This window comes from Phocoena sinus, chromosome 18, assembly GCF_008692025.1.
Source record: "Phocoena sinus isolate mPhoSin1 chromosome 18, mPhoSin1.pri, whole genome shotgun sequence".
NCBI lineage: Eukaryota > Metazoa > Chordata > Mammalia > Artiodactyla > Phocoenidae > Phocoena > Phocoena sinus.
The window spans coordinates 9084124-9101873 of NC_045780.1; the positions used below are offsets into that span (position 1 = coordinate 9084124).

The 17750-nt window shown below is 35.0% G+C and overlaps 1 protein-coding gene across 9 annotated transcripts in view; it reads left to right on the plus strand.

The window, feature by feature from the left end:
* Window positions 1-17750, plus strand: part of PDS5B (PDS5 cohesin associated factor B) — a 199772-nt gene that overhangs the window by 121756 nt on the left and 60266 nt on the right. For all 9 annotated transcript variants that reach the window (XR_004346677.1, XR_004346678.1, XM_032611242.1 and 6 more), the window contains 3 exons: window positions 1510-1625; window positions 7062-7167; window positions 9800-9960. Coding sequence is in view for 7 of the 9 variants with exons in the window: in XM_032611242.1 (XP_032467133.1) it covers window positions 1510-1625; window positions 7062-7167; window positions 9800-9960 (383 nt within the window). In the remaining 2 variants the exon portion in view is untranslated. The remainder of the gene's footprint in view (window positions 1-1509; window positions 1626-7061; window positions 7168-9799; window positions 9961-17750) is intronic.

The window sequence follows — 17750 nt, forward strand, 5'->3', positions numbered from 1 at the left end:
AGCATTGAATACGTGTACCATAATTTATTGAACGGCCCACTTGTGTTACACATTTAAATTTTTTCCCAGTTTTTGATTAATGTAAAGAATACTTAATCTTTATAGCTAAGTAATTTTACACAGTCTTGATTTCATTTCTTTAGGGTAAATTCGTTATTGGCCAGTTATCACTGTTGGGAACAAGCAAAACTCAAAACAAAAGCATCATTATTTTGATAGGATTTGTAAAATTGGTTGCTAGTCATCTGACCATTTTTTCTCCTTCAGTATATTAGCTATTCTTATTTCTCTTGTAAATTGTGTGTTTTTTAGTCTTTGCCTGTTTTTCTGGAATATTTATCTTTATCTCATTTGTTAGTATGTCATGGCACTGTATGTTAATTAAGCTGCAGATATAGTTTTCTGTCTGTTGTAGTTTTCCCTTTTCATTTTATTTATGATGTCCTTTACATACTATAGTTTTGTTATCTCGCTAAGTCTATCAGCAGTCTCCTCAAGGTTTTTGCCTTTGGAGTCCTGCTTATGAAATCCCATGCTATTGCAGGTCAATGAAAATGTTAACTGATGTCAGTATTTTTTTTTTTAATATTTATTTATTTATTTACGTTGTGCTCAGTCTTAGTTGCAGCACGTGGGCTCCTTAGTTGCGGCTTGAAGGCCCCTTAGATGTGGCATGCGAACTTTTAGTTGCGGCATGCATGTAGGATCTAGTTCCCCGACCAGGGATTGAACCTGGGCCCCCTGCATTGGGAGCACGAAGTCTTAACCACTGCGCCACCAGGGAAGTCCCTGATGTCAGTATTTCTTAATTTTTTTTATTTTTTGCGGTACGCGGGCCTCTCACTGTTGTGGCCTCTCCCGTTGCGGAGCACAGGCTCTGGACGCGCAGGCTCAGCGGCCATGACTCACGGAGCCTAGCCGCTCCGCGGCATGTGGGATCTTCCTGGACCGGGGCACGAACCCATGTCCCCTGCATCGGCAGGCGGACTCTCAACCACTGCGCCACCAGGGAAGCCCAGTATTTCTTAATCTGTTGTCCATGCATCATCCTAAATTCTTTTTTAAAAAAGATGATTTTTGGCTCTACGCCAGGTTGACTAAATGAGAATCTTCACAGTGAGACCCAGGAATCTGTAGTTTTAATGGGCTCCCCTAATAATTTTGCTTGTTGAAGTTTGTGTATCCACTGACCCTTGGTTTTATTCTTTCGTATTTGTTTTCATCGTTTTGGAATATTTTTGGTGTAAGGTGTGAGATAGGGATTAACTCTGCTTTTATTCTAAATGTCTGTTCAGGTATTTCAATATAACAATATATTGAATAATCTACCTTTTTCCTACTTACTTGAAATATTACCTTTCTTCTATGCTAAATTCTTAGTCTATTCCTATTGATTTGTTTATTCCAGCACCAATACTATGTGGTTTTAATTATTATAGGTTCTTAACATTTTAATGTAATGAATTATTTAAAAATACTTTTTTAATATTTTAAAAATCTACATTACAGCGAGAAATAACTAAGAAGTTGGGCAACCCCAAACAGCCTACAAATCCTTTTCTGGAAATGATCAAGTTTCTCTTGGAGAGGATAGCACCTGTGCACATAGATACTGAATCTATCAGGTATTTGTATATTAAAATATTGAATTTTCATTACTATTAATTCATTCATGCTTTAGTAGTCAATCATTATTGGGTACCTGCGCTCATTATTGAGTAAGGCACTCATAGTATAGGTTTATGGATATACATAATGACTATACCCTAATCTGTAGATATCTGTAAATAGATCTATTCATATATATGTATATGTTTGTATATATACATACACTCCTCTGTATATATATATGTATGTATTTAGTTTTTCTTGTTATATATTTTAATTTAGGTACTCTTTCAACTTGGATGAGAATTTGTCAATCCAAGCCTAGTTTTTGTCTATTACTAGTATACTAGTTAGTTAGCTTGCATAGGTTAACTAATAGAAACAAATTGCAGTTCTGTTCTCAGGAAAAGAAAACTAAGTGAATATGTTGTAAAACAACATATGATGCATTTTCACAGATATCTGAGAACTGAAAATGTTATTTTTAAAACAACCTTCATTTAAAGTTTCAGGTTTGAAACTTTATCACCTGAGTGTGATATCTTGGAAAATACTTTCTATTTATATCTGTACTTGGTTTTGTAAAATGTGGGAAGAGCTCTTTTCTTTTCTATTTATTTATTTCTTTTTAGTTTTTATTTTATTTTATTTTAATTAATTAATTTATTTATTTTTGGCTGCACCATGTGGCATGCGGGATCTTAGTTCCCTGTCCAGGGATCGAACCTGTGCCCCTTGCATTGGGAGTACAGAGTCTTAACCACTGGACCGCCAGCGAAGTCCCCGTTTCTTTTTTTTATTTTTTTTTTATAGCTTTTCCTTAAATCTTTCAACTGGTTGAAAAAAGAAAGTACTTATAAAATATATGTATATAGCATACTGATTTATTAGTGATCAGTAGTACCTTTCAGAGCTTTATTGGATTCTAAAATAATAATAATGGTACACTCTATACTCAGTAAAGCCCCTTTGGGTTTTTTTTTTTTTTTTTTTTTTGAGGAGGGCACAGGGTGTAGCTTTTCACTTGTGACCCTCCATAGAGTAGGGAGACAGACCCTACTTTGGATGCCCATTTGTCACTTTGGACTCCTCTTGCATCATTTTTCATTTGAAGAAAGGGTTCTTCAGTTTGAAAAACAAAAGGAAACAGAACAAAAAACCAGAACCTCTATATTAGTACAAGGAAGAATCTGAATCAGACTGAAATTCATTAATTAAATAAATAATCCCATGCCTGCTACAATGTATTTGAAGTGATGCTAGTTAGATATTGGCAAAGCATATTTTCTGCTTTTCATCAGCCTTCTGTTGAGTAAGGGAATAGAGTTTTAATCAGGAAATTATATTATAGTTCTATAAAATTGGTGCAGATAGTGCTCAGAGGACTGAAAGAAGATTTCTCAAAGGGGGTAGTATTTGACCTAAGAGGAAGAATGGGATAAGATTGTATTTCTACAGAAAAGGGAGGAGTATTCTAGGTATTGAGATTAATATAAGCCAAGCTAACTGGGACAGGAAAGAACAAAGATATTTAGAAAATGATTGCCATCTATTTAAAGTACAATATGGAGAAGTGTAAAAGTGTTATGAGGTGATTCTGAAAAAGCATTTGGGGGGCTTCCCTGGTGGCGCAGTGGTTGAGAGTCCACCTGCCGATGCAGGGGACGCGGGTTCGTGCCCCAGTCTGGGAAGATCCCACCTGCTGCGGAGCGGCTGGGCCCATGAGCCATGGCCGCTGAGCCTGCGCGTCCAGAGCCTGTGCTCCGCAACGGGAGAGGCCACAACAGTGAGAGGCCCGTGTACCACAAAAAAAAAAAAAAAAAGAAAAAAGCATTTGGGATCAGATTGTGGAAAGGCTATAAGATCTAACTTTAGAGCTTTTACTTTGTTCTTGCTCTGTTGAGAGCCAGGAATGATTGATGATGGATAGGAGGAGGGAAGTCAAAAAGGTAGACTGCTAAGGTGTTGTTATAGTTGTCTGTGGATGGTGGTAGTGGGATGGAAGGGAAAGAACATATTTGAGGAAGGTTTTAAAAGAACAATGTAAAAAATGGGTCATCTTACTGGAAATGGGGAATAAAAGGGAGGAGTCACAAGTATACGGGGTCAAGTCCAGATGATGAATAGTATTACCATGAAAAGAATGAAAGGAGCTGGTAAGAAAGGATGCGCTGCTTATTTGGTTTTTTTTTAATCAAGGCAAATTAAATTTAAAGTGAAACTGTGAGAATAGATAGTTCCCTGAGCAAGATTATGTAGAAAAAAGCTAAAAAGATCAAAAGATCATGGACAGAACCTTGAAATTTTTTTTTAACAGTAGAAAAATTACAGAAAGGTAAGAAAACCAGGTTATTGCAGTATTTTGAAACTTAAGATAGAAAAAGTTTCCAGCAGTAATATGTGCGATGAACAGAAAGACTGAGGACCAAAACAGGTCTTTGACTTTAGCAGTTAGTAGGTCATGGTGTTACAGAAGAAGTGTTCAAACTTAAATAATAGTAACAGGTAGTAGCTATTAGTGCTTATAATGTGCCTGGGCTGATTCTCTGTGTTTTACGTGTTTTAACTTACTTCTTAACTTTATAAGGCAAGAAATATTTTTATTCCCATTTTACAGGTAAGGAACAGTGAGCTACACAGGTGTTTGAGTAACTTTCCCACTGCTGGGAAATAGCTAGTGGCATTTAAACTGAGGAAGTCTGGCTCCAGCACCCTCTTGCTTTAGCCACCACACTGCAGAAAAATTCCACTTTTGTTCCCCACCAGTAGTCAATGAGTGTCCAATTCACCTAACTCTTCCTGATAGTGACTTATCCTTTTCAGTCTTTGCCTTTTTATAGGTGAATGATGGTACTACTTTTTACAAAAAACAGTGAATAAAATTGAACATTTTTTCCCTATGTGTTTTTTGGCTAATTGTGTTTCTTCTTATTCTTCTGTGAGTGGCTTAGAGGAATTGTCTTATTGATTATATGAATGCTTTATAAAGTAAGGCTAGTAACACAGTTTGATTACCTTCTAATTTGTGCTTGACATTAATAAATATTAAATTATATAATCTATTATTTGTTTCCTTTATGATTTCTTTCTGCCTTTGGTATCATATCAGATGGTTATGTTTTTTACATTCAGTCTTTAATTGGTCTGGAACTCATTTCGTTGTAAGGTGGAGATAGAGATCCATCCTTTTTTAAAATCCTGATAGCTAGTTGTATCAGCTCCATTTATTGAAAAATTGATTCCTTCCCATTTGATTCGAGATGTTCCCTCATTATAGCATAAATTCTTATATTTGGGGTCTTACTGGATTTTTGCCTTGGTTTCTTTGTCTTTTGAGGCTTTTATGATACATTTTTATCTCATTGAGAAAATTCTTTCATCCCTCCTCCCCTGAAATGTACTAGATGTTCCCAAACATTAATTAATTTTTCCAGATGAGCTATAGAATGTGTCTGTTGAATCTTGTCCTACACCAAGTTGTGTTCCTCTTGAGATGTAGTGAAAAATACCATTTGTGTAATACTGTGTTTCCATGCTTGTCTTGATTTTTTCAAATCTTTATGCTCCCTTAATATAATTTCAGAAGTTATGTACAGATTCTGTGCATTTAAAACTTTTAAAAATAAGTTTATTCATTCATTTATTTGTTGGCTGTGTTGGGTCTTTGTTGCTGCACGTGGGCTTTCTCTAGTTGTGGTGAGTGGGGACTACTCTTTGTTGCCATGCGCGGGCTTCTCATTGCGGTGGCTTCTTTTGTTGTGGAGCACTGGCTCTAGGTGTGCAGGGTTCAGTAGTTGTGGCTCGCAGGCTCTAGAGCACAGGCTCAGTAGTTGTGGTGCACGGGCTTAGTTACTCTGCGGCATGTGGGATCTTCCTGGACCAGGGCTTGAACCCGTGTCCCCTGCATTGGCAGGCAGATTCTTAACCACTGTGCCATCAGAGAAGCCCCTAAAACTTTTTATTCCTAGTTATTTTGTATATTTTGGCTTATCATTATAAATAGATTTCTTCTACCTCTCACCCGCCTGTATTTTTTAGGTGGCTTTGGCTAATACAGAACAGCACAGTCGATATTTAGTGTTTTATTGGTGTCACCTCACTGAACTATCAGTATTTTGTAATAGTTTTTCAGTTGATTCTCTTTGGTTTTCCAGGTGGATGCTTTTTCTCATAGATTTTTTTACATCACTGGCTCTTGTTCTTTGGTTACTAGCTCAGTTGTACCTCTTCAGGAATGCCTTTCCTGACTGCCCTGGTTAACCAAGAGTCTTGTCTTCTTGTCTTGGCCTTCTTTCTAGTCCTGTTGTTCCCTGATTTTAATGTATTTGTTTGCTTATTTTTGGCCTTTGGCCTTCCCTTGCTAGACTTGAGAGCTTCATGCTCTTACTCATGGAAGAAAATAATGAATTTAATTTTGGGTATATGGTATTTTTCATTCCTATGGGACATCTAGGTAAAAATAAAACCTTGGGACTGATGAAAATATGGAAGAGGATTCAGGCTGAAGATTTTTATTTGGGGTGGTTGGAGCTATGAGAATCAGTTAATCAGGGAAAATGGGCAGAAAAGAACAAAACATCCTCAGAGATACTAATTGTTAAGGGAATGATAAATTTAAGAGGACGCTGCAAGGAAGACAGGTATATTTGACTTGTAGCTTGACCTTAGATTTGAGTACATAATGTTTTTGTAGAAATGTAGATCTACTAAACATTTTAAGGAACATTGAATAATTGAATTTTCTTATATTTTGATATGTATTATGTCTCTAACCTGGTGTCTATTACTTGTTTTTTTGTAAAAAGAACAAATACCTACCAGAGTGAATGATTATTTTCGATAATAGAAAGTGCATTACAAATAATTATTTTAAAATTACATAAGCTTGTTTTTAGAAGAAAATTTCAAAACATTGTGTTTCCTTTTTGATATATTCTGAATGTTCTAGTGAGGATTTATTGTGTGTCTGTTATGTGGCATTTTTACACCTTTCAGGAGGAGGCCTTTCTGGCTTTTATAACAGTCCCAGACACGGTAATATTTGCTAGATGGTTTGAAAGTGCTTAATGTTGCATTTATCCTTTATTTCAATATACGTTTTTCTACTTACTGGAGTAATAATGAACTTTAGATAGTTAGAAAACATCTATTATCATTCACATGTTTAGGCATAAACTTTACACGGAAAATACAAGAATAAAAATATAGCATTAATAAACAGTAAATCAGATAACATTTTGACCTCATTTGAATGGACAAAGGAAAATATCATTTCAAAAAGAAGCTATATTTACTATAGCTTTCTGTTTTGCCATAATGGTTGGGCAACAGCTGTATCAAATTTTATGTGGTTTAGTTGTGGTCTATATAGAAAATATTCAGGATTATTTTTCTTAGACATTGCTAATAGAAGAGTTAAAAAAAATGAAAAAAAAATTTTTTTTTCATGTTAGTGCTCTTATAAAGCAAGTGAACAAGTCAATAGATGGAACAGCAGATGATGAAGATGAGGGTGTTCCAACTGATCAAGCCATCAGGGCAGGTCTTGAACTGCTCAAGGTAAATATACTTAAGGTAAAATTAAGTGCCTAATTAGACAGTTGTTAAACATATATAGTTTGGATTTTTTAGACTTGAGATTTGCTTCTTTAGGTTTATAGAACCTGAGGTAAAATTTTCTTAATCATTTTTAGGTAATTTTGAAATTGCATGTTTATTCTAACATGTAAGCTAAATATTCTCAGGTTTAAATTGTATAATATAACCTAGTATTAATTATATTAAGGATTATAATTTGAAGCTTTCATTAGTAAACAAAGAACTTGCTTACCCCTACCACAGGAAGGACCAAAATTTTAAAGTCTGTTTTATGTGTTATTTTGTTAGCTAAAATATACTACTACCTTTTACTGATTACAAAGATATCAGTTAATTGTTGATAACATTGAAAATATAAACTAATAAAGAAGGAAACATTGAGAAGCCTATCATTCATAAATATCTTTTGTTTCCTTTTAATCTTTAGAAAAATGTACACTTTTATATAGTTGAGATCAGACTGAAAATACAATTTCGTATCTTGACTGTTTTCCCATAATAAATTATAAGCATTTTTCTCAGTGTTTTTTGACAGTATTTTTTTTTTTTTTTTTTTTTTTGCGGTATATGGGCCTCTCACTGTTGTGGCCTCTCCCGTTGCGGAGCACAGGCTCCGGACGCGCAGGCTCAGTGGCCATGGCTCACGGGCCCAGCCGCTCCGCGGCATGTGGGATCTTCCCGGATCGGGATACGAACCCGTGTCCCCTGCATCGGCAGGCGGACTCCCAACCACTGCGCCACCAGGGAAGCCCGACAGTATTTTTAAGTGTCAAAAAACAGATCTTATTTTAGATGTATGCTTTAAGTTAATTGCCTCTGTTTCCTCATCTATAATGGAGTTAGTAACAGTACTTCTCTCACAGGGACTAAATTAAATCATGTACTTAATGTCTTAGCAGAGTGTCTGGCTCATACTAAAAATAATAATAAACATTTTTTGATTAGTTCATTTTGGAGATATCATAGTGTTCCCAACTACTTTCATATTGTTGGATATTTAGATTTTTCTAATTTTATTACTACTAAGGTAAATAAGATCTCCTGCTAATGTCTTTCTTTCTTTTTTTTTTTTTTTTTTAAATACTAGAAGGACATTACTGGGTCAAAGAGAATGACCACTTTCAAAATTCTTGGATATATGTGTATTCAAATTCCTTTACAGAGAAATCGTACTCATACAGTATATGTAATTCAGTCAAGAGTGTATGAAGGTGCCTATCTCCTATCTTCACAAATTTGGAATAGTATAAAATTTTAAGAGTTTTACTAATCTGATAAGCGAAAAATAATGCTTTAATTTATGTAATTATTGCTAGTGAGATCCACCTTTCATATGTTGATCATTAGTATCTTCTCTATAGTGAATTCATTGCTTTTATCCTGTGTTCATTTTCTACTGACATCTCAATATTTTGTTTTTTTAACTGACTTAAAGTGTGCTTTTAACTTCCTTGGCTTTTTTATAGGACATATTTGATATATAAAAAAATAAAATGTATTCTGTTTAAGTTATAAAGTATAGTAATAAAATGAATACTAATAGAAAGTAAAAGGAATGCGAACTCAAATTAAATAGAATATTAATACTGTTGAAGTTCACTGAGTGGCTTTTTACCCCACATCTCCCAGGTCTGATTTTCCTGAATTTGGAGTTTATTATTCTCTTAACTATTCTGTATAGATTTTCCATTTATGGCTATATCTCTAAATAACATCACTTATTTTGCTTGTTTCTCAGTCTTATAAATACGGCATTATGCTCATACGTTTTTCTACTACTTGCTTGTTTTTACATTCGAGTCTAATTGTTTATTTTAAGCTTAAAAGTCCTGTCATGTTCAGAGGGGTTTTTATTGTTTGTGATTTTTAAATTTGAAACAACGCAGCTAAAATTTATTTTGAAATTGTGTATTGTAGGGGAGGGTCTAATTTGATTTCCTCCAAATAACTATCCACCTTTACCAGGACTATTTATTAAAAATTAAAATTCCATCCATTCTCATTTATTTTGTTACCATCTTTATAATCTATTACACCCTATCTTAAGTGCTTATATACGGTAAGCTCTGTTTATTGCTTTATTTTTTCTTATATTGTTGCTTCTAGTGTTAGTACCATGTTGATTTGATTATTGTAACCTTACAATATCGTTTATTGTCTGGTGTTTTACCCGCTTCCCTAGATTACTTTTTTCCGAAAATGTTATTAGCTGGTCTCTTCTAATGATCTTTGTTTAGAATCATAGAGGTATTTTTTTAAAATTCTCTCTTCTCATTTTCCTTTTCTCCTACCTTCATTCTCCACTACCCCCCTCTCCAAACATTAACCAAATCCAGATTATTCTGAGTAGAATTATGGTACATGTAATTTAATTTTGAAGGTAATTGTTTCTTTAGACTGTACAGTCTTCCTACACAAGAACATTTCTGTTATATATTTAAGTAAGTTTTAAATTTTATTTATAGTGCTCTTATTGATTTTTTAGCATAATTATTTTTGTATTTACTTGGATTTGTAGTATTTCTAATATGTAACGTTTCAGATTTATAAAGGTGAAAAGGATTACAGATCATTTTTTATGATCATTTTTTAGGTACTCTCATTTACACATCCCATCTCGTTTCATTCTGCTGAAACATTTGAATCTCTCCTGGCTTGTCTGAAAATGGATGATGAAAAAGTAGCAGAAGCTGCACTCCAAATTTTCAAAAACACAGGAAGCAAAATTGAAGAGGATTTCCCACACATCAGATCGTGAGTTGAGATTTTTCTGATAAATATTCTGGAAGACAGAAAACTACTTACTGTTTCTTGATTTATGTAATAGTTGGAATCTTTTAAGTTTTAAGGAAATAATGTCTGGGTTATCTTAAGCCTAAAATATTCAGTTTAGATTCTCATTTCCTGGGAGAAAGCATTGATTGGTTTTACAAGATTCATGAAAATGTAGGGTGAGCATGGCGTTTCTTTCTGAAGCATCAGTTTCGATTAAAGATTTTTTTTTTGAATTGTATATATACTTTTTAAAAAAATTATTTATTTTTGGCTGCGTTGGGTATTCATTGCTGCACGCGGGCTTTCCCTAGTTGTAGTGAGTGGGGGCTACTCTTTGTTGTGGCGCACGGGCTTCTCATTGCAGTGGCTTCTCTTGTTGTGGAGCATGGGCTCTAGGCACGCAGGCTTCAGTAGTTGTGGCATATGGGCTCAGTAGTTGTGGCGCGCGGGCTTAGTTGCCCCGTGGCACGTGGGATCTTCCCAGACCAGGGCTCGAACCCTTGTCCCCTGTATTGGCAGGCGGATTCTTAACCACTGCGCCACCAGGGAAGCCCTTAAAGATTTTTTTTTTGCGGCACGTGGGCCTCTCACTGTTGTGGCCTCTCCCGCTGCGGAGTACAGGCTCCGGACGCGCAGGCTCAGCGGCCATGGTTCATGGGCCTAGCCGCTCCGCGGCATGTGGGATCTTCCCGGACCGGGGCGTGAACCTGTGTCCCATGCATCAGCAGGCGGACTCTCAACCACTGCGCCACCAGGGAAGCCCGCGCTTAAAGATTTTAATGAAAACAGTTTTACAGTAAAACAGTTCCTTGGCATATTATGGCACAGGATAAGTAATTCATGAAAATTTAAGATCCAATGGGAAATTCCAAAGGCATTTCAACAGGATTGTCCATAGCACTCTTTACTTTCTTCTGTGATATGAGTATTGACTCGAAAATTTTCAGAAGTATTGCTTTATTTGGCACAACAAAGTATTGACTCGAAAATTTTCAGAAGTATTGCTTTATTTGGAAACAAAGAAGCATGGTATAAGCATCCTAACAGCAGTGTGTTATGTGTGTGTGTTTGTGTGTTCTAGTATTTCCAAGAATTGGAAATTGTGCTCTTATCCTGGTGATCTCTAATAGTGGTTGATTATTGTTCAAGATTCTCTAATAGCTCAAATTCTCTAATAGCTCAAAAAGAATAAGTCTTCATTCTTTATGAATCCCTGCTTACTTCTCTGTATGCATCTCTCCTCCCTGTTCCTGGAGAGCATAGCTGATAGTTGGTCTTGATATTGCCATAGTCACTGGTGGTTGGTTTTACTTCCAGCTCGTTACTTTTGGTCTAGTTAGTTGTGGTTGGGGTACTGTGCTTCTTCATGTTGAAGAATTGCCTGCGGCTCTTTTCTTTAGAAAGAGACTTGGACAAAGCTAGCTTTTAGAGGCTCAGGTATACTTTCTGTTATTACTTTCTATTTGCATGAACTTAATCAATTCTAGAAACTATTGATATATAGGACAAAAGCATTATTTAAGTGATAATTGAAACATAAAATAATTTTGTAACAGTATACTTTTTGGCAAGGGTAAGAAACTTTATTGTTTAGAACTGGCTTCTGAATTTTTAAGGGAGCCTAGAACATAAATTTCCCTTTGGAATGGAGCTGTGACTCTCCTATCCAGATCAGAGATCAGAATTTGGAGATATATGTATACACACACACTATGTATAAACTGTATATAACTCTACCATATACTGAATGCCCACTTATTGTATTATCTCATTTAAACCTTGTAACAATTCAGTGTGATTTGTAGGAATTATCCTAATCTTCCAAATGGGGAATCTAATGTTTACTTGAGGTAAATGGTTCTAGGTCACATAGCTAGCAAATAGCAGCGTGAAGATTTGAATATAGGCCTGTTTGTTTGCAGTGCTTATGGTACCATATCCATTATGGCACAGTTCCTTTCTTAACTGGAGCTTTAAACAAGTTTTAGTTTGATTCATTCAATGGAGGTTTTAGTTTTCATTCTAAACTGTCTTTCCTAGTACCCTTTATATTTTAAAGAAACATTGTTTGATATATTTGTAGGAGAACTACGAGAGCAAGGTTGAAAGGTGGACATTTTAGAACACACGAGGGCATTTTAAAACACACTCTGCTTTAATATGGAACTGAAGTACTTAGAGTTATTTGATATATATGCTGAGTATATTTCGGATATCTCTCATGAGGAGAATTAATTCAGCTGATATTGAATACCTACTGTGTGTACACACTGTTCTTGATGAAGTAATTCATAGTATATGTCTTCCAGGAGATAAAATATGTTTGCAGATTTTATATTTTAAATTATTAAATTGGGTGAGTTGATGTTGAGGAAAAACGATAGAGTTAAATGAATGTTTATTAAATTATCTTCCCTTGAATTCCCTAAAATAATTTAAAAGAAAAATGTATCTAAGTAGAAGCTACCACAAGCTGGACAGAATTGGTGCTAGATAAGCCATTTAGACTGAATTGAGTGTGAAAACATTGACAGTTGATAAATGTATCCCCGAATCAGATGTTTAAGGGAATGTATAATAAGTGTTCTTTCATTTGCTCATTTAGAGGGAGGAGTTTGAGATATGGGCAGCTTTGAGAGAAATAGGGAAAATCTAATTTCAGCTGGAATAGAGCTAAAGGAGAGACTTTGCGGTCATACCATTTTTCTCTGGGCTTAACAGGAGGAGCAAAGCTTACAGGTGAGGTAAGGCTTAGAGTAGAATTGTGAAGCAAACGTCTCACCAACTTTACAGGAACAGAAAAAATTATGTGCTGACCCATTAAACTAAAATGATGGTGAATTATGGGTTCCATTATGACTCAGTAAGTCTCTCAGGAATCTGGCTCATCCCAAAGTAGGCAGATGTGCCAAAACTGAGAGTCCCCTACAGCATAAGGTGTGGTCATAGTCCAAGTGGAGCTGGTTCTCAATTGGGGGAGCTTAAGCAGACTTAGGAATTACACAGAAAAAAAGGACTTGATACCTTTAGTCCCAGCTTCTTCCTCCATGCTGTTTATCCAGCTAATTTAGCAAGTGTAGTTTGAGTTGAGAGTTCTGATAATCTTTTAAAACAAGTGCCCAATGTTCAGTCCTCAGGGAGACACTATCTACATTTTTGTTTAAATGGTGGAGCCAGAGAGAATTTCTCTTATTCAAAGATGAATTAACAGAATACAAATAAATTAACAAACATGAATCCTATGGGGATAATTTAGCACTCAAAAGATAGCTGATCAGCACTTTGGAAGAATTGTATTTTTCTAGGAAAAAAGAAAATTTTAGACAGTTGTTCTAAACTGCCAAGAAAATTAAACAGCCAATGACATCTGGAAAAAAAGAACAAAAATAAGATAACATAAAAAGAGAAATGGCAGAACTAAGGATAAAGAAGAGCAGGAACATATTTGTATTATAGAAAGTAATTTATTATAAACAGCAAGGAGCAGAGTAAACAATATTGAAAATGTAACCAGGAAGGGTTCTGTTGAACTTGAGGAAACTGCATAGAATGTAGATACAGTGGGCAAAGAAATGAAGGCAGTTGAGAGAATTGCAGATAGTGAAAAGCCATGATTAGTTTCTGTGGAGAAGACAACAGAATAATGGGAAATGGAAAACATTTAAAAAAAATAATAGTAAACTTGCTTAGAACGAATGAAAGCATGAATCTGGAGATTAAAAGGGCTCATGTTTTAGGAAAGTATTGTGATGGAATTTACTGAATTTTCAGAGATTACAGAAGTGATTTCATAAACATCAATGGAAAGGTAATGAGGCTGACTTATTTCTTTTCAACCACAAAAGATTTCCAAAGTTAATGATTCAACAACTAGAGAGTTCTGATGGACAAAAAGAATGTATCTAAAGCATTTCCTAACTAGCCAAGTTGTGCTTAAATAAGGGGAAATGAAGGATATTATTTAGGATTCAAGGACTTAGGGAATGTATTAGCCCCTTAACGCGGGCCTCTCACTGTTGTGGCCTCTCCCATTGCAGAGCACAGGCTCCGGACGCGCAGGCTCAGCGGCCATGGCTCACAGGCCCAGCCGCTCCGCGGCATGTGGGATCTTCCCGGACCGGGGTACGAACCCGTGTCCCCTGCATTGGCAGGCGGACTCTCAACCACTGCGCCACCAGGGAAGCCCTAGCCCCTTTTTATTGTGAGGTCACTCTGTCTACCAAGTTGTGTGATTTTTTTTTTTCCCTTTGCATTCAGTTTAGCTTATGCCCCTAAATCAAACTCTTGTTTTCTTCCTGTTTGCATATCTCTGATTTGTCTTTTCTCATCATTTTACTTTCATTATTTAAGTTTTAGATGTGGCTATAGCTATGTCTTAGATATTTGAAAACCTGAATTTTTTTTTAAGGGTGATGTAAATAAATAAAATTGGGTCAAGTAGAGGGAAGAAGAAAACCTAATAAACTATAACTATAAAAGAATTAGAGAAAATTACCCTCTAATAATAATAATAAGGGCAAATAAAAGGTGTGTGTTAAAGGAGGTATTTCAAATCTATATATATATTTAAAAAAAAAACCACACAGGAATTCTAATTTATTTAAGTTGTTTAGAGCATAGGGGGAAAAAGAAAGCATTTAGATTACTTCTTATAAAGCCAAGGTAACTACAGGAATGCTAAAACCTGATAAAAGATATCCCTCCAAAAGAAAACTAAGACAAATCTTACTAATGTTGATGCAAAAATTGTACATAAAATATTATCAACAAGAGAGTTTACTACAGTAAAACAAGAATATACTATGGCCAAATGTGATCAATTCCAGGAATACAAAAAGGGTTACTACTAAAAAGCCTAATATTCATGTTATAATTCATTGTATAAATGAGTAAAAGGGAAAGGGCACACAATAGATCATTTTGACAGATGCTGAAAGGGCTTCTGATAAAAAAAAATCAGCTATTTATAATTAAACCCAATAAAATACGATTTAATGCCTTCATACTTCTCAAACCAGTATACACCATCATATAGTAAAACACTAGAAGCATTCCCAGTAAAATCAGGAGCAAGATGAGAAAATCCACTAGCTCTGCTATGATTTAACATTGTTTTGGAAGCATTAACCAATATAATTACATAAGAAAATAAGAGGTGCAGGTGTTGGAAAGGAGGAAGCAAAGTTATCATATTCTAAGAAAAATTCAAGAGAATGAACTGCAGAACTAGTAAAATACTAAAAAATAAGATGGGCAAAATAAGTATGTAAAAATCAAAAGCTTTCTTTATATACCATTAACAATCATTTAGAAAATATTATGCGAGTAGAAATCAGAAGATTCAGAAGTAAAGTGTATAAGAAATTTGCAACCCTGTACAACCCTATAATAGTGAGGGGTATAATATTTAACAAAGAAATTAGGAAAACTTAGATTATTGAGTAAATAATTCGCAAGCTGTTTTAAAAAGAAAAATTAATGTAGACTGCTTACTTGCTTTTACATATATTCCAGATGAGTCAAAGATTATTCATATATCTAAGATTTCAAATATATATAAAATTAATTAATAAACATATTGGTAACCAGTACATTTTTTGTAACTTCTTACTTTGTGGTGAAAGGGACACTGATGCCAAGTCACAATTGAAATATTGATGGGTTGGATTTTTAAAAATTCATTTATTGAAAAAATATTTGTAGAGCCTTCATTGTGTGTAAGGTACTTGAGGATGTTAAAATGAAAATGACAGGTTAAGTCTCTGCCCTTACATTTTAGTGAGGGAGAATACTATTTAGACAAAAGCAAAAATCATGAAATAAATTGGAAACAGAACTGGTATGCTGGGAAGCTATTTTCAATATATATGACTTTATAAAAGGTTAATATTTGTAATGTATTAAGATTCTTAACAAAGGAATAACAGACATAATCTCACAGTAGAATACTAAACATAGGGGAATAAATAAGAAATTACAAACAGGAAGTCCTTCATCACATTAGGAAAGGACATTTATGCCTGCTAAGAGTGCTGGAGGAAAATACAATACCCACGTGCTGTATAACCAGTTTTAGCTAGCATGCCAGTGCTGCTCTCAGTTGGAATATAAACGGATGCAGCTTTTCTGAGTTGGTAATGTGGTAATACTTACCAACTTAAAATGTGTGTGGTGTTTAATACTGTAGTTTCACTTTGATGTATTTATCCCAGAGATAATTAGAAAATATGTCTACATAGTGGTTATATGGTTCAGGGTCCAGTCAGAAGCAGAAACCATTCCAGGTATTTTAAACGTAAATAAATTAATTAATACAGATGTTTGAAGCTTGAAAGAGCAAAAAGTTGCTTTGGCAGCTCAGAGATCGTGATTTTGCCGGAAGGCAGTTACCACCCCTTAGGGCTGGTGGAACAACTGGGAATAAGCGGTGTTAAGGACTGCCCAATGGGTGGAAGAGCCTGTCCACATTGTGCCAACTAACTGTCAGAGTAGGGGTGGCCTGGCTCTTGCTGCAGGGCAGCACAGCTACTGCAGAGAAGGCCTTAAAGAAGCTGTGGTGTCTCTTGTTGGAAGAACCTACCAGCTCTTGTGGGAGTCTGGGAAATGTAATTTGCAGATTTACAGCTCCAGGATCTCAGAGCAGATTATAGGATATAAAGCTCAGAGACACTAGATAAAGAGCTAGCACAGGGATGTTCATTGTTTGTTGTCAAGATTAAAAAAAAATAAAAAAACCATCTAAATGTTCAGTGGTAGGAGATTGGTTAGATTAATTGTGGTATAGCCAGCCACTGAAGACCTGTGTGACCTTTTAAAAAAAAATGTTTCCAAATATATATTTTGTATTCTCATTTATTTAATATGTGTATGTATGTACAGAGAAATTTTAGAAGTAGTTCTAAAATATGTTAACACTAATTATTTCAGGGTAGTAGGATTTGGAGTTTTTTTCTTTAGTGTTTTTAATGTGTTTTTCAGTTTTGTTCGCAAGTGGGGCGGCAGGGGGGGTTTCCCCTTGAATTTGAAGGGGGAAAATCAATTTAATGAGGGAATAAAGGATTTCCTTTAATAGAAACTTATTAATATAAAAAGCAGTCAGAAGGTAGTCGCTTCATTTACGTTCATTAACTTCTCAGTCTGCCCAGGGCTTTAGAATTTTTCCCCTTCCTTATTGTTTTGGTTTATTTCTGTTTTCTGTTTAAATGAGAATGCAGAACATTGGATGAACTTAAAATTTCTCATGCTCTCTTTGAAAGTCCCACCGTAGTTGCTTCTTACTTGTGTGTGACCTGTAATTTTTCTCTTGATTACTAAGAAAAGGGATTATGGATGTTTGTATTGTAAAGTCTGACTTATGAGAAGATAGGTCTTCTCTGGGTACTTCAGTTACTGAAGTAACCAGAAAATAATAATTTTTCATTTCACAAGGAAGCCACAGACTAAAAAGAGGGCATTTTGGTGAGGCTCGAATTGTTTTTTTACATAGTTTATTATTGAAGTTTTCAAACATATAAAGAAGAGGTAGAATATAATAGTGAACTCCCATGTATCCACCAACCCGTTTATATATAAATAACTAAAAGCCACTTTGTTTAATTTATAATTCTGCCCACTCCCCACATTCCCCTTATATCTGAAAACAAATCCCAGACCCTATATTTTCATCTATACATCTCAGTATCTCCAAAAGATAAGAACTCTAAAAAAATGATCACAATGCTTTTATCGTAAACACAGTTAATAATAATTTCCTAATAATAATATCCAAT